Source organism: Perognathus longimembris, chromosome 2 (genome assembly GCF_023159225.1).
Source record: "Perognathus longimembris pacificus isolate PPM17 chromosome 2, ASM2315922v1, whole genome shotgun sequence".
Classification (NCBI taxonomy): Eukaryota; Metazoa; Chordata; class Mammalia; order Rodentia; family Heteromyidae; genus Perognathus; species Perognathus longimembris.
This window is the reverse complement of record NC_063162.1, coordinates 104,824,767-104,850,538: the sequence shown is the minus strand read 5'-3', so window position 1 is coordinate 104,850,538 and position 25,772 is coordinate 104,824,767. Positions and strand designations below refer to the sequence as shown.

At 38.2% G+C, this 25,772-nt stretch overlaps 2 protein-coding genes across 2 annotated transcripts in view; one reads left to right on the top strand and one right to left on the bottom strand.

The window, feature by feature from the left end:
• The window catches only part of LOC125346931 (dynein regulatory complex subunit 6-like), a 103,687-nt gene that overhangs the window by 9,348 nt on the left and 68,567 nt on the right, over positions 1-25,772 (top strand). Inside the window, exons 3-5 of the mRNA XM_048339875.1 lie at positions 4,178-4,273; positions 8,101-8,230; positions 20,629-20,681. Of these exons, the coding sequence (XP_048195832.1) occupies positions 4,178-4,273; positions 8,101-8,230; positions 20,629-20,681 (279 nt within the window). The remainder of the gene's footprint in view (positions 1-4,177; positions 4,274-8,100; positions 8,231-20,628; positions 20,682-25,772) is intronic.
• On the bottom strand, positions 13,336-17,991 carry LOC125342301 (leucine-rich repeat-containing protein 17-like). The gene is given in 3 exon segments (XM_048334426.1): positions 13,336-13,953; positions 17,498-17,868; positions 17,870-17,991. Coding segments are annotated over 3 exon segments (891 nt in total). The 3' UTR covers positions 13,336-13,555.

The window sequence follows — 25,772 nt, the reverse complement described above, 5'->3', positions numbered from 1 at the left end:
GTTGTTTCTCTATATCAAAGCAGAAAAAAATGCTTCCTCATTATGTTTTGTCTCTAGTTTCTTCTGCTATTTCCTCAAGGAATAAAAACCAAAATTGTCAGTTATTTAAGCATAGCTATCATCTTATTTTTCCATTCTTTTTCATTGCTTATCCGCAGTTCACTCTTCTAATACATTGAATGGGCAGATGGAAATCTCCAAGTAATAGATTGCCTTGATCACTTTAGATCCTCTCTCTCTCTCTCTCACTCACTCACTTTCCCTGTGTGTTTGTGTATGTGTGTGTACTGGTTCTTGAACTCAGGGCCTGGGCACTGTCTTTCTCTCTCTGTCTCTCTCTGCCTCTCTCTCTCTCTCTCTCTCTTTCTGTGTATATGTGTGTACTGGTTCTTGAACTCAGGGCCTGGGCGCTCTCTCTCTCTCTCTCTCTCTCTCTCTCTCTCTCTCTCTCTCTCTCAGTTAGCACTCTACCACTTGAGCCATAGTTCCACTTCTGGCTTTTATTGGATAATTAGAGATAAGAATGGGAGTGTGGCTTAGCAGTAAAGTGCTTTCCTAGAATGCATGAAGCCCTGGTCAGATTCCTCAGCACCACATAAGTAGAAAAAGCTGGAAATGGCTCTGTGGCACAAGTGGTAAAGTGCTAGCTTTAAGCAAAAGGAAGCCAGTGCTCAGGCCCTAAGGTCAAGCTCCAGAACTGGCAACCCCCTCCCCCCCCCCCAAAAAAAAAACCCTCATGAACTTTCTTGCCTGGACCTTGATCCTCAGATCTCAGAGTCCTGATTAATTAGATTTACAGGTGTGAGCCATGGGTGCCTTGCCACTTTGTATTCTTATACTGAGTTCTCTCCTTTCCTGGTCCTGAAGCTTTCTTTTAAGTTGCAGTGTGAGAGAATAACACAAGTCAATGTGAGTATATAACCCCATAATTTATCACTCAATAGGGAGTCAAAGTCAGTGAGATCAGAATAAATGGGATAAACATACCATGGAATGTCTATTGGACATCTAGGTTCAAAATCCTTGTGTAAGGGGAAGCACTCCCTAGTAGGTGAAGATACCCAGATCATGTAATTCTCTGTACCGGTTGTAGTTTGCTTCATAGTTGGAGGATTTCCTTATAATGCTGTTGGCATCACAAAGGAGTCATTTTCCCGAGCTACTCGGAGTGAAGCATGCACCTGATGAGATTCTTAAGCCCACTGAGTTTAGTTTCCACTGTATCCCCACTGTGTCCTTGGCTATTGTCACTTTTGTATTCCAAGAATGTATGCCATTTCACATTTTTATCTTTTCCTCTCTTTGTTTGGCTTTTCTTCTTTCTAGTAGTTTGGATGTTTTGTTTTTCTAGACTTTTCCCCCCACTCCTTTTCAAACAGCATTTGATGGGCTTTATTATACTGTGTCCCAATGTACGTAATGTCCCCCAAACTTCTTCAACCTTCAGATCTACTCGTTTTCTCCTCCTTTTCCCACAGTACCCCTTCTACAAAGTCCCCTTGTGACATGTGTGTACCATTAAAGTGAACATCACCATTTGCATGATGCTAAACAATTTAAATTAAACATTTAAAAATATTACTGTCTTAAATAGTTTATTTAGGAACTTTTTCTCTAGGACTTTTATCCTCCAGGAAGATAGTAGCTTAACCACTTACTCTAGCCTTCGTGGAAATGTTTTCTGGTTTTTTTTTTTTTCTGCTTTAAAGATGTAACATGACCCCAAATTAGGCCTTCCTAACTCTCTTGATTCTCCATTCCCTATTTTATGTTCCTATACTAACTTGAGTTCTTCAGAAAAACAGGATGTTGTGGTTTGAATATGAAGTGTTCCCAAAGACTTATGTATTCAAGGCTTGGTCCCCAGTGCACAGTGCTTAGAGGTGATTGGATCATGAGGGTTCTCACCTCATCAATGGATTAATCTACTGAAGAGCTCATATCTCAATGAGTATACTCAGAGGTGGACCAATTTTGGAGAAAGCAGATCACTTAGAACAGGCCTTTTTTTTTTTTTGTGCCTCTTACCGTCCCAGAGCTTTTGCTCTCAAGGCTAGCATGCTCCCACTTGAGCCACAGCTCCACTTTTGGATTTTTAGAGGCTAATTAGAGATAAGAGTCTCATGTATTCATTCCTGCTCTGAGTAGCTTTGAACAGTGATCCTCAGATCTCAGCCTTCTGAGTAGTTAGAATTATAGGCATGATCCACCAACACCTGGCTAGGGCATGACTTACAAGTTTATATTTTGCTCCTTCCCATTCTTGGCCATAATGAAGTAAGCACATTTCCTCTATATTCCTCTGCTGTGCTATATTTCCTCATCACAGATCTAGAAACAACATCACAGGCCTAGAAACAACAGAACAAAGTGACCTTGAATGGAAACTGTGAACTAATCTCTTTTCTCTTTTAATTTGCTCTTTCTCAGATATTTTGTTACAGCAATAAAAATAACAGAACCAACGATATATGTGTGTATACATATGTGCACTTGTGTGTGTGTGTATATACTATGAGATCAACTTACATAGCTCAAAGCTAAAAATCAGAGATCTTTTAATCAGCAAATTTGAGACCCAAGCGAGTCAGTGGTTAGAGTAACAGTTAAAGTCCAAAATCCTGAGAACCAGATAAATCCAATCCAAATCTGAATCCAAAGAAAGAAAGCAATGTCCAAGCATGAAGATAGAAAGAAAAGTACAGAGGGAAGAAAAATAGAAGAGAGAGAACTTTCTTATTCTTGAATTCTATTCAGTTCTATTTGTATCTACAGCGTATTGGATGAGGCCCACTTACATCAGGGAGGGAAATCTGCCTTACCCAGTCTACTGATTCAAATGTCAATCTCATCCAGAAATACCCATGCAGATACTTGCAGAAATAATGTTGAATCAAATATCCAAGTACCCTATAAACTACTAAAGTCGAAACATGCAATCAATCATCCTAAGCCCACCTCTTTTCATCTTGGCATCAGTACACTCACTCCTTAAAACATCCTTATCTCTAAAAAAGGCAATAACAAGGTCATAATTCTCTTACCGTGATAGACAGTGTATGCCTGGAAATGTACTAACTCTTTTCCAGATTCGAAGATAAAATACTTGAAAGTATTTACTCTTGTCCTTGCTATCCCATAACTTAAATACCATGATATAAATTAAAAATACTTAAATATAATGATCTAAAGTAAGGGAGAAGGAAAAAGACTAAGACAAGATTGAGATATTTGATGTGTATTCATAACATAATGTTATATGGTTTGGGCATGAGATATTCCCTGAAAGGCTCACATGTTGAAAGATTGATCTACTGCTAGTGGGTCCAATCACTGAGAGGTTTATGGATTACTTAAACTCTGACCTAGTCAATAGGTTAATTAACTGACAATTTTATGATTTAATCGCTTTATTGGTATGTGGTGGCATCTCTTTGAGGTGGGGACTAGTCAGAGGAAGTAGGCCATTGGAGGTGTGTCTTTGGTGACTATATATAGCTCAGGAACCATCTCTGTCTCTTTCTGTAGTTCCTGGATTCTGCGAGGTGAACAGCTTCACACATTCTTGTTAGTTTTTTACTCTTTCCTAAGAATCTTATAACATCAGGAAAAAGTTCAGTTCAACAATTACTGAGTGCTTTCTATGTACTAGAAACTACTTCAGAGAAATCACTTTTTTTAGTGGAATCCTACCTTCAGAAATCAAAATCAAATATGCTTATCTTTCTCACCATCTTTCTGTAACTATCTTTTAATTAAAAGAATCATAGTGTCTTATTTTCATGATGTCTATGTAAATTCCTTTAACAGGACTTGAAAGTTCACAGTAAGGAGACTATTGTACAGAGTGAACAGTGTGGTACAGAGTTCAGTTCACTCTAAGAATGTGCTTTACAATGCAGATTAAAAAAACATTCTCAAACTCATGTTTTTAAGAGGTTTATAAAAATAACTCAGAATAGTCCTTTAAATGGTAAGAAATGGTTATAAAGAACTATAAAAATGGTTTCATATATGCAGGTATATACATTATAAATGGTTTGGTACAGGGTTCAACTCACTATAAGAACATAGAACACATTTCGTTTATTTTTAAAGATCACATTATATAGAAGGCAAGAAGTTACACTAAAATTTGCCCGTATTCAAACTGTGTATTTCTCTTCTTTGCATTTAGATTTTCTTGTACCTTAGTTTCAACGATATGTTGGCATGTGGTCAAGTTAGCCACTCCTGGATGTCAATGACACAAATAAGTGCAATGTGGACTGCTGTAAGTAGGCATATACTGAATGATGTTGTTCTAGTTCATCAAAGTGAGTGGATGCATGTGGGGACAACTGTGGTAGGGACCATCTTTCCTTGCTCCCCACTCGATAGTCACCAGCAGCAAGTACATTTGTTTTTCTTTGGTTTGAGCACAAATCTGGAGGAAGAGAATAGAAAAGAACATAATATTACTATAAGAGATACATTAATATTTTCAAATTATTTATTTATTTACCAGTCTTGGGCCTTGGACTCAGGACCTGAGCACTGTCCCTGGCTTCTTTTTGCTCAAGGCCAGCACTCTGCCACTTGAGCCGCAGCGTCATTTCTGGCCATTTTCTGTATATGTGGTGCTGGGGAATTTAACCCAGAGCTTCATGTATGAGAGACAAGCACTCTTGCCACTAGGCCATATCCCCAGCTGATATTTTCAAATTTAAATGGCAGCTAAAAATTATTTTTAGATAGAAACAAATCTCAATTTTATTGGCTAGTTTGTATCTCATCCTGGTTTTATTACTAGTGTGTGCCTGATTCTTTTTCATGAGCAGGAACTGTATGTTGAGTCCTTGACTCAGAAAGAATAAGCCTAGAGTATGTCATTTATGATGAGCTTTTTATAACATATAATTTAGAGGCTGATAGTATGTAAAATAGTTGAGAGCAGTTTCCGGGAGCTCTGAGTAACCATGGTTAGTTGATAAGCAATGTCATTGGCATTGCAGTATTCATCATATTTTTTAACTAAAAGTTTGTTTTTAGCTGAAATATCCAAGGTGTGAACATTCAATTTCTTGTTTGATTTAATCATTTATCTTTGCTCTCTGACAAAAAGCTATCCTTTGTACTAATATGCCTGAAAAAATTGTGCCAGAATAAAGACAGAAATAAGATGAAGAACAACATTCAATGGAAAGAGAAATTTACTGACCATAAGGGGATTTAAGTTCCTATTCTAGATTCACTCTTTATAGTCATGCTCTCATATTCTCAGCATCAGTATCCTGTGAGGGCTCTGGCACTGCTGGCTATTTCCTCTCCAGTGCATATTTGTTTTCTTCCTTGTGGGTTTTCCAAAGGAAAAAATAACACCCCTAAACATTTGTTACATTAGAAAAGACTTATTACTTTAAGTTATTCTCCAAGTGTGGTCCCGGAACTAGTCGCAGCAGCAGAATTCAGGAACTTGTTGGAAATGCAAATTCTCAGGCCATATCCCAGACCTACTGGGTCAAACTCTAGAAGTAGCAATCAAAACTGTTTAAAAATTCATCTAGCCATCTTTGATACCAGCTCAAGTTTGAGAATCATGTCCTTACACCAAGAATAAACTGAAAGCATAGCTATCTACTTTGTTAGTTAGGATAGAATAAATTCTCTTCTTAATATCACAAACAGCATAGAGCAGTACATTATGCCTATGAGGTGTAAAGATGTAGAGTTGACTTACAGACCTCGCAGTCCTCCAACTTATTCAACTCCTCTTAGTTTCTATGAATAAGATAAAATGGTTCCAGGCCACCAAGTCACAGGTCATTCTAAGCACAGGACGGTAGCAAAATAAGATAATGAGTGCACTTTAGTCAACAGGGACAACACTGGCCACTTTACATGGACTGATGGCACAAATGATCAGGCTTCTGAGATTACACTGCCATCGGAGAAACAGATGAGAGAGGTCATTAAGGAACATACGTAACATACTTGTTTATTTTTGTCAGTTGAGTCTTCTCCCCAGTGTATCTTGGAATGAGACACACAGGCATGTTCCAGGTTACAAAAATAGTACTAGGTCAAGCAGAGTACAAAATGTTAACTTAGAAGTCCATGTTAGAAAACGCTAGAGTGGATGTGTGCCTGCATGCATATGAACGCACTAAGTTGAAACAGGTTCTGGTTTATGTATTGGGTATTTCAGTCCTACCCATAATCAGATGTTAAATTTTCTTTACTTCATATGTGGTACAGTTGGGTTATATTTTTGAGCTAATAACAACAGCTAATGTTGAGTAAGTCCTAGGTGTTACACTAAGCACTTACTTTGCTTTGTCTCAATTTTTACTTGCAGCCTCCTCAGTTAGGTACTGTTATTTTCCTCATTTTACAGATGCAAAATAAAATTTCACTTAAGTAATAGCCTGCATCATTCAGTTGGTTTAGAATTCAAACTCCACTCTTCTTATTACAAAATGTGTGTTATTTTTTTTTTACTAAATATTTGTGACAGAATGCCAGACCTGACATTTACCTTCCCACGAGAAGAACAGAATTTCTATTCTCCAGCTTCTTCTAAAATAATAGAATCCTCAGCTTTGATAATCAGCTCTCAACAAAAGATAGGAAACATCAGAATACCTTCAGAATACTCATGAAAGATTTCTTTTCTTAAATCCTCTAGAAACTCTGATTTTTTTGTTCCTAAACTGAATTAAACAATCAAAGACTTGCATAGTAACTTATTGGTTTAGGTTCTCTTTCTTTCTCTTTTTGGCAAATAGAGAGGTTTAAACTCAGAGCCTTGTACTTGTTAGGCTAGCATTCTAATAGTTAATAATTTTAATACTTCTAGCCCTTTTTTGCTTGGTAGGGTCTGATGCTATAATAATGTTCCCCCTGCCTCCAGCATATCTAGGATGACAGGTGTGTACTACCACACTTAGCTTTTTGCTGACATGGCACTTCTCACATTTTCAGGGCTGTCCTTTGCAAAGTATACTTCTGATTTCTGCTTCTGGAGTAGATGGTATGAGCTACCTTGCCTGGCTAGGTTCTCTCTCTCTCTCTCTCTCTCTCTCTCTCTCTCTGACTGGTGCTCTTTTTGCCCTGAAGTCTCTTTCAGTCCCATTGTATGGTTTTTGTTATAGAGTCCCTATATTTATTTAATCATTCTCCTATTATAGGACTTTTAAACTATTTTCTTCTTGTGCTATTGGAATTCTGGAGTGGGTATCATAGTCCACATTTAAAAAATATATATACATATTACTACAATTGCAGTTTAAAGTCTAAGAGGCAACATATTTAGGGTACAGTTGGATTGCCTCATATGTTATTTCCAAACAGCTTTAGCTCTAACATTATCATAGCTGTCTCTGATTTTTCATACCTGATAGCTCACTGTTACTCTGTTTTCCATATTTTAATTCACAAGGGGGATTGGATGTTTTTTCAGATGTCAAGAAGCCATTAATGGCCTGGGGGATATAGCTCATAGGTAGAAGGCTTGTCTAGTATGCTTGAGATCTTAATCTCTAGTAAAACATATACAATACCCTGCTTGTATTACACTTTTTTTTTTTTTTGCCAGTCCTGGAGCTTGGACTCAGAGCCTGAGCACTGTCCCTGGCTTCTTTGTGCTCAAGGCTAGCACTCTGCTACTTGAGCCACAGCACCACTTCTGGCCTTTTCTATATATGTAGTGCTGAGGAATCGAACCCAGGGCTTCATGAATACAAGGCAAGCACTCTTGCCACTAGGCCATATTCCCAGCCCTGCGTTATACTTTTTATCTTAACGTAGTATATTTTTAATTGGCAAATTCAATTTGGAAATTAATCTATGTGTATATTCCATATAAATTTTTCATATCCTACTAATAGTGCACTTTAACATTTTAGTCTATTTATTTATTTATTATCTCTAAGTACGTGTATAAAGGGTTTTCAAATTTACATGTCAGTTTGTGAGGACAATTCATCCTAGTCTACATTTCTATCTGGAAATGAGGTGGTGAGGAGCTTTTAGCACTTGATGCTTTAAAGTATTTAAATTTTTTTATACAAAACAGATCTTTCTTATGTCTTACTGTCTCCTTTTCATGCTTTTTTTTAGGTAGATTTTTCTACATCAAAAACCATCTCAGAGAAATGCATAGTGTTTACTTTGCAAAAGTGGCGTATAAATGTGCTACATTTGAATTTTCGTGGGTTTTCCTTCCAAGCAAAAACAATGAGAGCTGTCAGTAAGTGTGTTCAGTATAAATATTCATCTTGATTGCCTGTATGCCAGTTAATGAATATAGAAATAGTAAAGTTTAAATAAAATGGAAACTTCAATGGCACTGAGTCATAAAGAATGTCAGTTGCAGCCATTAAAAACTGTGTAATATATTGGGGCAGGGAATAGGGCCTAGTGGTAAAGCGCTGGCCTCGTATACATGAAGTCCTGGCTTCGATTCCTCAGCACCACATACATAGAAAAAAGCCGGAAGTGGCGCTGTGGCTCAAGTGGTAGAGTGCTAGCCTTGAGCAAAAACACCAGGACAGTGCTCAGGCCCTGAATTCAAACCCCAGGACTGGCAAAAAAAAGTGTGTAATTTGGATAGTTCTTACTGGATTGTGTGCCCTGGGAGTTTATCCTTTGTCCATTCTTCCTGATTACAGTTTTTGTCTAATATTTGCCCAACTGATATCATTTATTTATGTATTAGAAATACAATACAAAGTATGAAACTGTAACCCTCTATACATCAGTTTGACAATAAAGAAATGAAAAAAATAAAAAAAGAAGTGAAAGAAATAGAGGGGGAAATGAGGGAGGAGGTAACAAACAGTACAAGAAATGTATCCAATGCCTAATGTATGAAACTGTAACCTGTCTGTACATCAGTTTGACAATAAAAATGTAAAAAAAAGAAATGAAAGAAATACAATACAAAGATGTATTCTCATTTAAAAAATCCAACAAGTTGCAAACTCATCCCTTTCATTTCCTTCAAACCATCCATTCACTTACTGGAAAGTACCCAATATTACCAGTTTTGCTCAAATATATTTACGGATGCATATTCTTATGTAAATGTTCATGTAAATACATTTGTGAGTTAAAATATAGACTTTTCACTTTTACCATTAAAGGGATATATTATTTTATAGTTTAGTTTGGATGTATCTAGGAATTTGTGAGTTTCAGGTGGGTTATCTGATTATTGAAGTATACTTGTTCATACTATTCTTTTTATTTCTATAAAGTTGCCACTCATATATCTTGCATTTCTGGTTTAAATAATATTAGTTTTCTCTCTAGTCAGTCTAGCTAAATTATTGTCAATTTAGAGTAGCTTTGAAAGTTCTCAGGAAAACTGAGCAGAAGGTACAATGATTTCCCATATATTCCCTGTCTGCACGCATCCATAACCCCTCCTCCATCACTATCCCCTACCAAAGCCATTCACCTGGAGACCCTACCATGACATCATTATGACTCAAAGTCAGTAATTTAGATGAGTTTTCATTCCTGGTATTTGGTCTTCTATGAATACAGGCAAATTTATATTTATATAAATCCATCTTTACAGTTTTATACACAGTATTTTCTTTATTCCATAATGCTCTGGATCTATTCATTTATCCCTCCCCCACTGCCAGCCCCTGGTAACCACCCATTTTGTTTTCTGCAACTAGGATTTGAATTCAAATCTCACATTCTCTGCTTGCTTACCAATGGTGGTTACCACCTGAGCCCCATCTCCAGTTCAGCATTTTCCTGATTATTTTTTGGAAATAAGAGTCTCACAGAGTTCTTTCTGGGTTGACCTTGAATCATAATCTTCTAGTTCCAACCTCCAGAGTAGCTTGAATTACAAGTATGAGCCACTGGTGCCTGTCTCATCGCTGATTTTTTTTAAATTACCTGTATACCTTTTTCTACAATGTCAAATGATGGTGATAAGTAACCTTTTTTCCCCCTTTTAAACTCAGAGCCTCAAGCTTGCTAGTCAAGTGCTTTACCACTTGAGCCATGGAGAGCTTTTCTCACTTAGTAATACGCAGTTTAGTTTCTTCTGTGCCTTACCATAGTAGGAGAGCTTATTTCCTTTTAACACCCTTTGAGAGTACCACAGTTTATTTATCAATTCACTACTAGATAACATTTTGGTTACTTTCAAGTTCTGGCAATTATGAAGCTGTTCTATGCATCCATTTGTGGCTTTGTTGTTGCTGATGTTGTGGATGTAGATTACATGAACTTGCTGCTGTGATGGCAAAATACCTATGATAACTTAAAAGAAGGAAATGGTTATGTTGGCTCATGGATTTCAATCCATGTTCACTTTACTCTGCTGCTTTTGAGCTTGTGGTAGAGGAAAGTTGCTCATTTTATGATGATCAGAAAGGGGAACAGGGGGAGGGCAAGTTCCCAATATCCCTTTCAAGGTTATGGCACTAATGACTTAACTTAAGCTCTGCTTCCTAAAGGTTCCATCACTTTCCTGCAGTGCTGCATGCTGGTAACCAAGCCTGCTATTCCTGGTTTGGTGAGACATTTAACACTTAATGGATGGCATACATTTTCAGTTTCTCTGTTTAGGTACCAAGAAACACCATTGGCAGATTGCATGTCAAGAGTATGTTTTAGTTTTGTAAGGAAGTAGCAATTTCTTCCAGAGTGGCTGCACCAACTTGCAATTTATTGGCAATGAATGAGAGTTCTTGCTGTTCCACTTTATCTCCAGCATTTATTTATTGCTGCCAGAGTTCTCAATTTGGATCATTTCAGTCAGTGTGTAGAGATATCTCATTGCTGTTTTAATATTTCCCCGTTGACATACAATGTGGAACAACTCATAGGCTTAGATATGTTGTCTCCTTATTGTTCAGTTTTAAGGGTGTTTTGCAAATTTTGGATAACAGTCTATCAGATATGTGGTACCAATATATCATTCCAGTCTATAGCTGTCTTTTCATGCTCTTGATCTATCTTCTTTTTTTAAAAATTTTTCTTTTTGTGCCAGTCTTGGGTATTGAATAGCAAGGTGCTGTCCCTTAGCGTCTTTGCTAAGGCTAGCACTCTACCACTTGAGCCACAGCTTCAATTCTGACATTTTTTTAGTTAATTGGAGATAATAGTCTCTCAGGCTTTTCTTCCAGGGCTGGCTTTGAGCTGTGATGCTCAGCTTCCTGAATAGCTCGTATTATAGGTGTGAGCCACTGGTGCCCAGCTAGTTTGGTATTTTAAAAATATTATATTTAGTATTTATCTGGACATGTAATCTTGGTACAAATATCTTTATCATAGAAACAATTAAGCTTGCAAGTCTGAATAGACTTTGGTTTTTTTAAAGTAAGTAAATGTAATGTTGAACTCATGTTGGTGATTTTTAAAAATTTGCCACTGTGCTGTGGCTCAAGTGGTAGAGTGCTAGCCTTGAGCAAAAAGAAGCCAGGGACAGTGCTCAGGCCCTGAGTCCACGCCCCAGAACTGGCAACAAAAACAAAACAAAACAAAAATTTGCCACTGATGATTTAGTAAAACTAGTTTTATTTCTGGTAGTGTAGTAAAGAGAAAAAGCATTTTCAAAGATATTTTAACTTTTCTACCACTGCCCCGCCCCCAGCTCATCTATCAGTATGTCTAGAATTACGCACACTTCTGGAAAGAGGTATGATTTTTCTATTTTTTAGATTGAAGATTGGCTGATCTTTTAGGTTATTTGGCTGACTGAATACAACGGTTGTAATCCTTGTGTCAGTAAAAGTATTAAGAGGAAATTACCCTTAAACTGTTATCTTAAACTGTTGAAAAGGCATTGAGGAAGCAGGTTTATAGAATTCAAGCAAGTATATTTTTATTACTAAATTGCCTCTATTTGCCAGAGTGGAAGACTTGTTCAGACTTCTCACAAACAGGCATGAATTGATCCAGAGCATAGGTGTCAGAGGAGAAATTGTGAGCAAATGAAATTAGGCTGAAGCAAGTTAAAGATAGTTCCCAAATCACCAGACATTAGGGTCTGAGAAAACAAGCTTAGGACTTAGGAGACTTCAGCTTATGGCAAATCTTGTTTACTTCAGAAACATCAAAAAATCTTAGCTCTAGCAAGCAAGTTTTAAAAACACACAAATTACTCAAATGTTAGATTTTTTTTCATGTGTAAATCTCGGGATTATCATATTTTTATTAGCATGGAGACTACTTTTTTTTTAGTTTTCTGAACTGTATCATAGATTGAACATAAGGAAAGTCCAAAAGCAAGTTATTAGAATAAAATCTAGTAGAAAAGGAAGTTTAGCCCATCAGAGACCAACTGTGGTTTCCTGAAAAAAAAATTCTGATACAGAAAAGAGGAAAAAGTATTCTTCAAAAGCTCTCAAAAGTATTCTTCAACTAAGGCTCTGAGAGATATTACTGATTCCAGCTGATTTATTTTTGGATTAATTTCTGTTTCAATGTGTTCTAGCACTTTATTTCCAAATAGATCCCCAGGGGTGACATTGGTTATAAAAAACATCAACCAATTAAATCTTCAACCGGCCTCTAAAAAAGTAAACCAAAGGAAAACAGGACGTTCTGTAAATCAGATTGAATTTCCTCATTTTACTGCAGAATCTGTTCTCCCAGTGTGAGAGGGTGCATCTCTTACCTTCTTATGGATCACACATAGCTTTCGTCGCCAAATATTGAGTCTTTCTGGCTCCATGTCTTTAATATTCCACTCTGAGTTCATGGACATAATAAATTAATTATTATTTCTCTCTCTGATAACACATCAACAATAAGAGTTGTATTGGATGCCTCCCAGTAACTGTGGGGATGCGTGTGTGTGTGTGTGTGTGTGTGTGTGTGTGTGTGTGTGTGTAGATATGTCAGAAGTGAGAATTTAATGCATGAATTCATTTATTGAACAAAAGCAGGAAGGAATTACACTTTAGTACAACTAAGCATCTTCATCTATTTAATTTTTCTCATTGTTAGGTGTGTACAAAGAGCTAGCAAAGGGCATGTACAATGAATCAAGGTTTTATTATTTTTTTAATTTTTATTATTATTTATATTTATTATCAAAAAAGTTGGGGCTGGGAATATGGCCTAGTGGTAAAGTGCTCACCTTGTATACATGAAGCCCTGGGTTCAATTCCTCAGCATCACACATATAGAAAAAGCTGGAAGTGGCGTTGTGGCTCAAGTGGTAGAGTGCTAGCCTTGAGCAAAAAGAGAAGCTAGGGACAGTACTCAGGCCCTGAATTCAAGCCCCAGGACTGGCAAAAAAACAAACAAAAAAGTAGTGACAAAAAGCATTTATATAGAACATTACAAGATTCAAACGTCATCTTTAGGACCCAGCTCCTCCTGCAGGTTACCAGTGTGGGACTGCGTGTCACCAAAGGTGGCTTGAGCAGACAGGCAAGCAGGATGATAGTATTTTTTCAATTACACACAAACCAATTGGAAAAAAGCCTCTTATAGCTGGGTAACCCTGCATAAATAGGCAACACAGTCAATCAAATTGTAAACACACCGTTTTCTGATGCCAGTACAGCAAGTCCCAAACAGAACTGTTGCTAAACTATCCCACTATGGTGATGCACACACTTTGCTTCTTTGCTGTATGATCCTTAGTTATTTTTCCCCATTCATCATCTTCTGTATCCTGGTCAAATGCCTCGGGGTATGCTGGTAACTTGTCTTTAGGACATTCTTCATAGTAACTCCGAACATACTTTCCCACAGACCATCCTTTGTATTCCTCTGGCATTTTGCATTCCAGACCACTGTAATGGACGTTGTAGTGGTGCTTTAGCCAGTAGTAGAGGTAGTGTATGTTGTAGTCACATCTCCAAGGGTGATCTTTGAGCCATAAGGGTTTCAAAAAATACAAGTTTTCTAATACTCCATAGTCGAAATTTTGCAGACTGTTGTTTGATAAATCTAGCTCTTCTAAATGTGTCAGCCCTGAAAAAGCAGCTAGACATCAGAAATATTTATTAAACCAATGAACAAGTGAGTTATACAGATGCATATGGTGCATGATAAAGATGAATAGGCATTAAAAATAAGGGGATTAATTTTCCCTGTTGAAACCAAGGAAGAGATTTCCTTTCCTTTCTTTTCCTCAGACAGTTTACTTTAGAAAACTTGTCATTATTAGTTCTTTCTCTACTCTTGGAAATGTCGTTAAATCCTTTTGATGGCTGGATAGGTGATTTGTCAATCCAGGAATGCCTTTATCCAGGACCTGGGAGCCAGCTCTGACATGTAAGCGCCTAGGAAGATAGGGTCCCATTCCCCAGCTTTTGTGTGAGAGCAGAAGCCTGACTTTTGTGGGGACTAACAGCTGCATGTGCCTCTAATGCTAGCTACTTAGGAGGCTGAGATCTGAAGATTGGGACTGGAAGCCACCCTGGGTAGGAAAGTTTCTAAGAGTCTTTTTAAAAAAAAATTTAATTTTATTGTCAATGTGATGTACAGAGGGGTTACAGATACATACATAATCTGAGATTCTTATTTCCAAGTAACCAACCACCAAAAGGCTGGAAGTAGAAGTGGAACTGTGGCTCAAGTGTAGAGTGCTAGCCTTTCCATGAAAAGAAAAGTTCAGAGACAGTGCCCAGGCTTGAGGTCAAGCCCCAGGACTGGCACAGGAATAGAAACAAAACCAAAAACAATCCCCACCCCTCAAATACATCCTTACCCTAAAGATTTAAGTGTGTTTTTCTCTAGCTAAATCCAAGGAGCTAACTCCAGTAGCCAGGTAAGTCTAGATGAGATATGTGTGATAAATGCATTGCCAAGTTCTCTCACCTGGATACTAGTTATTATCCTGAAAGTACAAGGAATGGGTAGTATCTGTGGCTGTAGAAGGTGGTGAGATTTCTTTCTGTCTTTGGAATCTGTAGTAATTACCTGTGATTTGTATTACATTTGGATACATTGCTTAAGTAAGGACAATGTTTTCTTTCTCTGTTACCTACATAGAGAGGATTTGTGCATTTGGGAGATTTTATTTTTAGTTATATTTCTCCATTGTATACATTTGAAATGCAAAATTTATGAAGCACATTACTGTTTAAACAAAGCTTTTCCTTTGGTTAGGTTGATGACTACAACAGTATTTTATTTGAAAAATAAAATTTAAAGTAGCTTTAGAGCAATGTGATTTCTGCCTGGAGATGTGGCTCAAATGGTAGAGTGCTGCCTAGCAAGTGGAAGGACCTGAGTTAATCTCCAGTACTGCCAAAAAATTAATATATACTTTCTGGTGAATATTTTATAGTTATTAGAAAGATGCCACAAAAAGAGACCAGTAAAGAAGAGATATCACTGTAAGACAACAGTGCAGGAAAAAAAAGGTAGAAAGAAAAATGTTCGTGGTGGTGAGCTAAGAGCTTCCTGGGATATTAGTTCCAAACATGCCTAGAAAATCTTTTCCCAATTTGAGGGAAATCATTCAATTCCTGTAGATTTCAAAACCAAATACTTTCTGCCAACAGTCTAAAAACATCTGGTTGTTTGTTAACTGATAGCTATGGAAGCTATCAGTTTTGAATCCATGTATATTTGTTTTTGTTGGAGGCTGAATATTATCCAAATATCAAACACATAACAAAAGAAGGTTTTCCCCTCTTTTCCAAGAGCAAAGAAATCTATGTGTAGATTGTTCCTACTTCAGTTGATGTGGACTAGCTAGACACTCTAGAATGTACAGATCAATCTTGATTTCAAATACTTTGTTTCTGTTTCAAACATTTTCTCATTACAGTTCCAAAATACCCTCACTAGAATATAGTATCTTTACTTTGAATTTGGAAAATGTGCTGTTAGACCAATACCACTAACTATTTTTTTATATCATTTGTTCTAGGACAAAATCCAATTCCTTTCTTAAAAGACTACTTTGTATTTTGGCCCAAAGCATGCCTTGGGATGGGAGCTAGGCGAGGAAAGGTCCACTCTTGTGATGATAGTTCTGAAGACATTGCATTAAAACATTTTTTTTTGTATTTGCTAAAATTCTGTTAGCCATCCAAGATCATGCCTTAGCTTTGCTGTTTATCAGTGAGGCTAAAAAAGTGGACCTCTCTTGAGCCTCAGTTTCCCCACTTATATATGGTGATTCTATTATCACCCTGAATGTTGTGGATACAATTTGTCAGGGGGCAGGTACCCATAGCATTGTTGATTTTCAGTTACTAAGTAGTTTGTCCCTAATTCAGAGAAGCCAGCATGAAATGTCCGGGTCTATGAGGCTGGAATTGCTCTAGCGTGGCACTGAATTGCGTGCAGTTCAAAGGGCATATTGGATAGAAAACGGTCCTTAGCACAGGACTCTGGTGTGATCTGATCAGCAGATGGCACCTTCAGAATCAAGGGAAGAGTGGTAAGGCTTGAGTATGTCTTTGCTGAAAAATGAACTAATTGACTTCAGGTTGCCTACTTCTCCAGTATGAACAAATTCCAGCCTTCTGTTCTCGTGGGTGAGGAAGGCTGTTAGGGCTCTTTTAATTTTCCCTTTCTCTTTCCCACATGGAAACAAAATAAATCACAACTTTCCAAAATAGGTGTGCAGAAATGATACCATACTTGATATGACTTTAATCCAATGACAACTGGCTTTAATAGTATAAATTATTAAATGAAGCCACAAATAAAATACCTAGACACTGTCATATGGCTGGTTATCATAGAGTAGATTTAGCAGTTCTTGGCAGACATTTCATCATCAATCTTTGCTGATATGTTAAGAGCTTTCCTAAAATCTCCCATCTGTTTTCGTAGTCCAGGACTTTATCCTGTGTATGCAAAGCTCGCTCATCAGTAGCACAAGATTGTGTGGGATAGGAAAAATAATAATGCTTTGCAGGTAATAGAAAGATTTCCTTAGTCTGATAGCTCTTGCGTTGAATATTTTAAATTTAGCTCTTTAATGTTTTTTGTTTTTGTTTTGATAACTTGGAATCACTCAGATGAAGGATGTTAGCAAGTATTTATTAAGACTTGCAGGGGCTGGGGATATAGCCTAGTGGCAAGAGTGCCTGCCTCGGATACACGAGGCCCTAGGTTCGATTCCCCAGCACCACATATACAGAAAACGGCCAGAAGCGGCGCTGTGGCTCAAGTGGCAGAGTGCTAGCCTTGAGCGGGAAGAAGCCAGGGACAGTGCTCAGGCCCTGAGTCCAAGGCCCAGGACTGGCCAAAAAAAAAAAAAAAAAAAAGACTTGCAGCTAAGGGTTATGAAATACAAAAGCACTACTACTATACCTCTTACCTTCCCTCCTTTTTGCTCTCTCAGAATGTACTCCCCTGTCTTGTGCTGCATGATTTTTCCTTAAGGGTCTCTCTCCCAGATGAGAGCAAATAGATAGGGCATTTGTATATATTTTCACATCTACTGGCTTATCCATGAAATTTAAATAGAATTTAAGATAAATTGGGGATTTCTAGCTGGATGTCAGTGGCTCAGGAGGCTAAGATCTAAAGATTGTGGTTCAAAGCCAGCCTGGGAAAGTACAGTGCCAGGGGTTGTCATAAAGTCTCAGGTAGCTAGGTAGAGGTGTATAAATGAACACCTCCTCCGTCAAGACTTTGATCTGGTTTTGCTGCAGTAAAAGGGTTGTAAGTTTGTTTAAACCAAAGAATGCCGCATTCTCAAGTTTGGAGATCTCATTCTGTTGCAGATCCAGACTTTTCAGCTTTGTAAACTTGGCAAACATGTTGTTTTTTAACACTTGGATCTTGTTTCTTGCTAACAGCATGTGCAGCAGATCTTGAGGCCAATCAGGTAACACATAAACTAATTTTCTTTCTTGACAATCTAAGTACTTCTCGTGGAGATACATGTATACATCGCAGGGGAGGCCTGGTGCATAGCATTTGACTGGAGCCTCTCTGGTCCCCACCTGCCCGGCCGTGATTTACTCGATTTCTCAAACCAGCAGGGTTGGCTCTGCTTAGCTCAGCAGCTTTGCAAAAGCAGAGTAATATTACTATGGCAACCATGTGCATCCTGAAATCCATCTCTATTTCTTGGTGTGACAGAGGGAACAAAGGAAATATTCCTTTGAAATCCAAGTTTGAGTAATCTGAATGAATGCTTTTCAGGAAGAATAAGTCCCAACCCTGGGGGTGTTTGGAACTCCTATGTTGGAATAAGAAAGAAAAAGCAAAAAAACAAAACACACACACACACACACACACACACACACACACACACACACAATGGTTAAAGATGGAATTGAGACTAAGGAAAAAATATAGAAATTAAAGGAGGATTATTGATAAGGGCAGGGGACTAGTGGGAGGGAAAGGGTACAAGGGAGGCTAATGAGGGGTGTGAATGTAATCAAAGTACATTATATACATGTACAACAATGACAAGACGATGCCCAGTGCAAGCACAGAACAACAGTGTATTTAATGCAAAGGTCTATCATTTTTAAAAGGTGCTGTCTCAATCATAGTGTAGAGGCTGCTTGTCCTCTTACGTGTCTGGTTTAGTAGCCAAATGTCTAGGCCCTGAGTTGGACTCAAAGGTTTCCAACCTGCTTGATTGTGCAACCTCAGGATAGTTCATCTCCAGCATCTGCTGAGGATGAACACAGATGCCTCTTAGTTTGGTTGGGAGGATGAAACAGTCTCGTGAATGGAAGATACTTCCTGAAGTACTCAGGACCTGGAAAGATGAAAAACTGAAACCTGGAGTTCTTCATCACATTTGTTTACAGAATTCTCCTTTCATCACTGAAGTGTAAAAACAATAGTTCTAGAAGGGCTGTCCTCAGCTTTTTCTTTCTCTTCGCTGTCTCCCAATCACCAATCCTGTTGATTGTGGGTTCTAAGAATCAATGGCACATCTCCCAATGGTCTTGGCCCAAATGTCACCCTCTCAATCTTGCTTCTCACTTCCAGGTCTTTTGGTGGTTAATTAGAGAGAAGAGTCTTATGGGCCTTCCTGTCCAGGCTGGCTTCAAACTGTGATCTTCATATCTCATCTTCCCAAGTAGCTAGGATTACAGATGTGAGCCACTAGTACCTGGCCATGTCGCTGATAAATATCTTAATTATTCTCACATAACTGTTGTATTATAAGAACATTTACATCATAAACTAAGTTCAACTATTTGGGGAGTGTATGTTTTCTTTAATTATTACTGGTGACTTCTAAAATCTGTGTATTTTGAAGACTTGTTTTCATTTTTAAAATTCTGAAAGTATTTCTGGTTTGAATTTATCACTTAGGGCATAGTTTACTCCTGGCAAAGGCAGAAATATTCAAAATGGATTTATAACTAATAACATGTCTGTTGTTGTTAGTGTGGGGCTATGTGGTTAGGAACGGCAGATGGGCTTTCGGTTTACTGGAACATTTTGAATGCCAGGACCACCCCTTGCTTGAAGTTTTCCTGCTTAGTCAGGTCTCGTTCACTGGAATGTCTTCCTTCTTCTTTTCGTGAGCTGTCCCCTCATTCACAAGTGTGTCCTCATTGAGCCGCTCTCAGGGAGCTACTTGTCTATTAACCCTCTAGCTGTTTGTGTTCATCCTCATCTTCCCTGAGAGTTCATGGGACATGGCCTCAAACACTTAACTTTTCCATCCTCTCCTCTATGTGCAATAAATTGTAAATCATATGTACTATAACCTTAAAAAAACAGATGGGCATCGGTGGCTTATGCCTGTAATCCTAGCTCCTCAGGAGGCTGAGACCTGGGTATTGCAGTTCAAAGCCAGCCCAGGCAGGAAAGTCTGTGAGACTCTTATCTCCAATTAATCACCAGAAAACTGGAAGTGAAGCTATGGCTCAAGTGGTAGAATGCTAGCCTTGAGCTAAAGAGCACAAGGACAATGCTCAGGCCCAGAGTTCAAGCCCCATGACTGACAAACAACAACTACAACAACAAAAACCCATAGTAAATAGCTTGTTTATTTTTATGCATGCTGAAGTATTTGGGGAAATGTGTTAGTATCTGCAACATGCTTGGTTTTTGGTTTTCTTTTAGTGCTTGAACTCATGGCCTCATACTCTCCCTTCATTTTTTTTCCTCAGTATCCTGAGTAGCTGTAATTACAGGCATGAGCCACCAGTGCCTGGTTCTGCAACACACTTTGAAATGCTTTAAAAATAAGATGAAACAAAGACTGATTAAGAGATGGATGAATGCGGGGGAGGGTATGTGATCAAGGAAATACAGCAAAATATAGATTATAACTAGGTAGTAGAGATTTGGGCATTCATTATTTCATTATGAAATTATTTCAATTTTTATATGTACTTGAAAACTTTTATGATACAATGCTAAGCAAAAAATGAATTGAAAAGCATGTGAGAAAAAAAGAAAACATGATTTTTCCCCAACTATTTTCAAATTAAAAAGCTTTAAGTATATAGTAATTTTCTGAAAGTAGAATTTCTCTCTTTCCTCTTCTTCCTTTAATCCTCAAACAATAATGAACATGTGTTTATATTTTATTTTTGAAGACAAAAGAAATAATTTTCCTGGGAAGGGAAACTCATATTCTTAGAACATATTACTTGTCAGGGTTTCTGTTTATTTCCTAATGAATATGTCATATTGAATGTAGGATGGAAAATTTTAAAATATTTGCAATATGTTGTTTATTGATATGCAACTTGTTTGATTTAGGCCACTGTAAAAACTTGCAAGAGCTGAATGTCTCTGACTGTCCATCCCTCACTGTGAGTATAAGCAGCTTATTTTATCATTGTTTATGTATATTTATATTCCTTATACTGGAGAACAACATAGAGAGTTTATACCTGCATGGGAATTTGAGGTTGAACGTGGAAACAAAAACCAAACTGCATTAAACATTGGCAAGAAAATTTACTCCATTTGTACAATGCTATTATTCTGGGAGATAGATGCCCAACATTGAGACTCTGGCAAATGGAAACTCTTCAGTGATTATACAAAATTTTATTTATGTTTTATGCCTATGTGAATGACATAGAAAAAAAAATTGGGCCCTGGCAGGAATGATAGGCTCAGTGTAGTGGTTTTCATAGTATCAACAGCCATGCCAAAGAAGATAGAAATGAACATAAACACTTTATTCCTGGTTCCTGGTCCCAGTCTTTCCTTCTGCCCCAGTCCATATTCAGAAGCCTATAGTATTCCTTTTGAAAGATAGAGCTGACCATGTTATGCCCATCTTCCAGAAATTCCACACTACTGGATAAAGTCAAAGAAACAGCATTGCTGTCATCTTGGAGAGACCTCCTCTTGCCTCATGTTCCCTTTCCAGCCTCATCTTGGCCCACGCCAAGATGACCTTCAGAGACCTTCAGTTTTGCATTTGCTCATTCAGTGTTCTTTGCTTTGAATGGCTTCTCCTTTTGTCCAAGGGAAAGTGATACTTTCCTTCTAGGAAGTCTCTAAGCTTATCTTACATATCACTTCCTCAACCAAAAAACCACAAGCTCCCAGTGCCATTCACTTCCCTGGCCCTTAGAGATGGTGTTCCTGCCTCCTCCACTAACTTAAGAGATCCAAAGGCCTAGGGAGGCATCTTATTCTTCATGATAACAGCAGTATAGATTTTGATAATGTTTTCAATAATGTTTAATAAATGGCACAATTTGGAGATGACTTATAGATCATGAAGAATGAAAATTTGAGATTCTATTTTGTGTTGATGTTTCTGTATAAATTAAAATTATTATTATAAGGGTGAGTAAGATCAAGCTAGTGGGAAGGTAGCAGAAGAGGATTTGGGGTTGAGACCTGAGGAATGCTGAAATTTAGGAGCGGGCAGATAATATGAATAAGGAATAGTAAGCAAAGCAGGCTGAATATGAAAGGTATAAATGCAAGTGAGTAAAGACTTTCAAAAAGAATTGGCCAAAACAAACAGATAAGAAAATACTGGTTATTGTTTCCTGTACTTGGGAATTAGAAGATGACTGGTGGTATTTGCTAAAGCAGTTTTAGTGGTATGTACATATAACGGCTGTGAGTTAGCAAGTGAACAAGATATAAGAAAGTCAGGCATTAGTTATGAACTCACCTTTCCACAAAAATAGGTAAGGTGATAGGAAAATGGGGGCAAGAAAATGGAAAAAGTTTTGTGGGAACTGATGGAGATTCAGTTGAAGCACTCAATGGAGCAAGTGTCTCGGGAGAGAGGAGGGGATATGATGAAGAGTATGGGTATACAAGCTTGTTTAGTGCCCTTTGTATACGAGGCGAGCACTTAACCACTAGACTATATTCCCAGCCCCTGTTTTGTGCCCTTTGTTATAGATGATCTTCAGGATGAAGGTCAGGCCCCTTGGCACAAGTGAAAAGATGCCACAAATCGTCCCCTCTGCGTTACCTTTCAGCCTCAGTTTTTTTGTTTTAATTCTATCTTCTATCTTCATAATGAATCATTGAAGCTCCTTCAGAATGTCATGCTATTTTCATTGTTTTGTGAACCCATTTTCCCATCTAATGGCTTGATTATTTTCTTCTTCACCACTCCATCACTTCTATCTCAGCTCATTCTTTAGAATACTCTACAATTCCATTGGGTACTTCCATTCACTTTTAAAACATTGACATTTTAAGTTTTTTGTTGTTGTTGTTGTTTTTGCCAGTCCTGGGCCTTGGACTCAGGGCCCAGAGCTCTGTCCTTGGCTTCTCTTTGCTCAAGGCTAGCACTCTGCCACTTGAGCCACAGTGCCACTAGTGGCCATTTTCTATATATGTGGTGCTGGGGAATTGAACCCAGGGCTTCATATATACGAGGCAAGCACTCTTGCCACTAAGCCATATTCCCAGCCCCTAAAACATTGACATTTTAAAAACACCATTATAGATATATCAATGAACTTATATTGATTTTGATATTACATTTACCCCAAATGTACAATTGAATAGTTTTTTGGCATGTTAAGAGCTGAGCAACCATCACCACAACCAATTTTGGAACATTTCCCCACACTCAAAAGAGCCTACACCCATTAGCCATCAGCTCTCATTGCCTTCCAGCCTATGAGCCCCTTGCAATGCTAGTTACCTTTGACAGGGTTAATTTGTCCCTCTCCTGCATTGTGGCTGTGGTCTCAGTACTTCAACATTTCTATGCCTTACACTCTCTTTTATACTTAGGTTTATATACATATCTCTCCTTTTATGAAAGTAAGAGTTATTTAAAAAAATCTCCACTTAGTCATTTTTTTCCATGAAATTTAAACTCGCATTTTCAACAACCAAACATTTTTTCCCAAAGATGGAAGACATTATATAAACAAATGAAATGTGTACATAAAATACTAAAACCCTCAAAGCTCTTCCAAGTCCTTACCCCAACACACAAAAGAAGCGTTTGAAGTAGCTGCTTAATTCTTGCTTGCCAGACCGTAGAGAACTGTTCTGCAGCGTGAGTCGGTCAAGCATGGATAAGCATTGTCTTAGGGGCTTATGCATAAACAAGCTGCTTCTTCATGTTCAAATGTGCCCTCAAGAAATGGAGGAGTAGGAAGACATGTCAGAGACCACACTGGAGAGTACATGTTCTACTTTCTCTAGCTGTGCTCTTTTTCCACCAGCAAGATGAAGGTGAGATCCTTCATTACGAGAGATTTCAATCTTTGCCACCATACTCTCTAGTTGATTTTTTTTAGCATCTAATATGTTAAAGATATTCTGTTAGGTGTCAGAAGGAATTATAATCTTTTTCTCTCTCTCTCTCTTTCTGGTCCTGGGGCTTGAACTCAGGGCCTAGGTGCTGTCCCTGAGCCTCTCTGTGCTCAAAGATAGTGATCTACCACTTGAGCCTCAGTACCACTTCTGGCTTTTTTTTTTTTTTTTTTTTTTGGAGAAGTTTATTGGAGATAGGAGTCTCTTGGGGACTTTTCTTCCCCAGGCTGGCTTCAAACCATGATTCTCAGATCTCAGCCTCCTGAGTAGCTAGGATTATAGGTGTGAGCCACCAGTTCCTGGCTTCAGAAGGAATTTTAAAATGAGTAAAATTTTGGTTCTTGCCCTCAGGGACCTTAAGAAGTTGGGTAATATTCATCAAAGGGCTTTGATATCTAAGATTGTCTGTCATAGGAAATGTATTACATTCACAAGAACTCAAACACTATACACAGTGGACAATTTCATAAGCCATTCTGTACTGTAGACACAAAAACAGATTTTTTTGCATTTATGTGTTCAAACATTTGTAGATCTAAACTTGTCTGAATATATAAGTTCCTCAGTACAGAAAAATGCAGAGAACAGATGGCTTCCTCAGCTCAAGGAATAGTGTCATTCTCAATGGCGCACTATCCTCTTCCTAATGTTGTGCCAAGTTGCAAAACGACCACCAAGAAGGCCACCGAGACTCAGACGTCCCGAAATGCAAAAGCAAGGCAAGGCTTTATTCAAGCGAGCTGCAACTCGGGCCTCGTCCTACCCACCCACTGCTGCGATTACACAGGGCTTATATGGGCAAAAAACAAAGTTACAGCCATCAGGTGTTCAAGCAAGACAAAAAACAAAGTTACAGCAATCAGGTGTTCAAGCAAGCAAGACCAGAACACGAGTACAAATCTGATTGGCTCAGGGCTCGAGGCACAGGGCTCGAGGCATTCTGGGGGCAGTTAGTGTTAAGCATTCCCAGTGGTTAGAGTTCTTGACCGGCTGGGCCCTAATAAGCTTGCCCTGGGTCTGCTCACAGGGCCTGCTTATCTCAGGTTCACGTGGTAAAGTGAGGTTCACGTGGTAAAGTGGGGCCTGACTTCAAAGTCTGACACTTCACCTAACTCATCTTCTCTGTGAGCTCTCCAAACTGGGGAGCCCTTTCCTCTCCTCTCCCCACCCCATCTCACTCATGTCCTCACCAAGGTATTTTACAACTATACACAAATTGACATGCTGAACCTTTTTGATGGCAGAGTTTTGCGTAAGTATGGGGTGTATATTGTATTAGTTCTCTCCATTTGGAGGAAAATTATATGGCACATGCTTTATCTACACATCTTGAACTCCTGTATTTGGTGATAGAATGTCCACAAAATTTGCTAACAGCACGAGTGAAGTGGCAGGAACATTATGCTCCTCAAAGGCCCAGCCTACTTATTCAGCGCCAGTGTGTAGAACCTTTTCCATGCAGAATTCAGAGATTTGCAGGCTTAGAATAGAAACACATGTTCCCCTTAAGCTTTGCTGCCTTGCAAATCACCCAATTCCTACCTGAGTGTGACAGATGCACTGACTCCTACAATGTTGTTACTTTGAACATCTGTAGTTGTGGAAATAGGAAGGGAATGTTAAACTTATCATGATGCTCTTGAAAGTCAACTTTTGTCATCCTAGTAATGCTACCGAATTCTCCAAACTTCATTTCCCAGCCTTGTGATGCTTTGTGTTTTCCACAGAGATATCTGCAATGGCCTTCTTTTCAGGACTAATGCAGTAGTGTCAGATATTGCAGGACCCCAAATATTTTAAACAGGTTGATCTATTTGTGTACTTGGGAAAATTCACAAACCATCATTAAATAAATATAAATCTGCTCTTACACTGTTTTCTGTTATCTGCATGAGAGGCAGCTCATGAGAGTAAATTGAAATGCTCAGGTCTTAAAATATTTAATTTAGGGTTTTTTTTCTGTTTTTCCAGTCCTGGCACTTGAACTCAGGGCTTGGGTACTGTCCCTGCCCTCCTTTTTTGTTTGTTTGTTTGTATAATTTTTAATATTTTGTGGGAAAATATAAGACAAAATCACTTTGTCATATTTTCACTTACCTGCATTCGATTTGGGGCCCCCCTTTTCTCTTTAACTCAAGGCTATT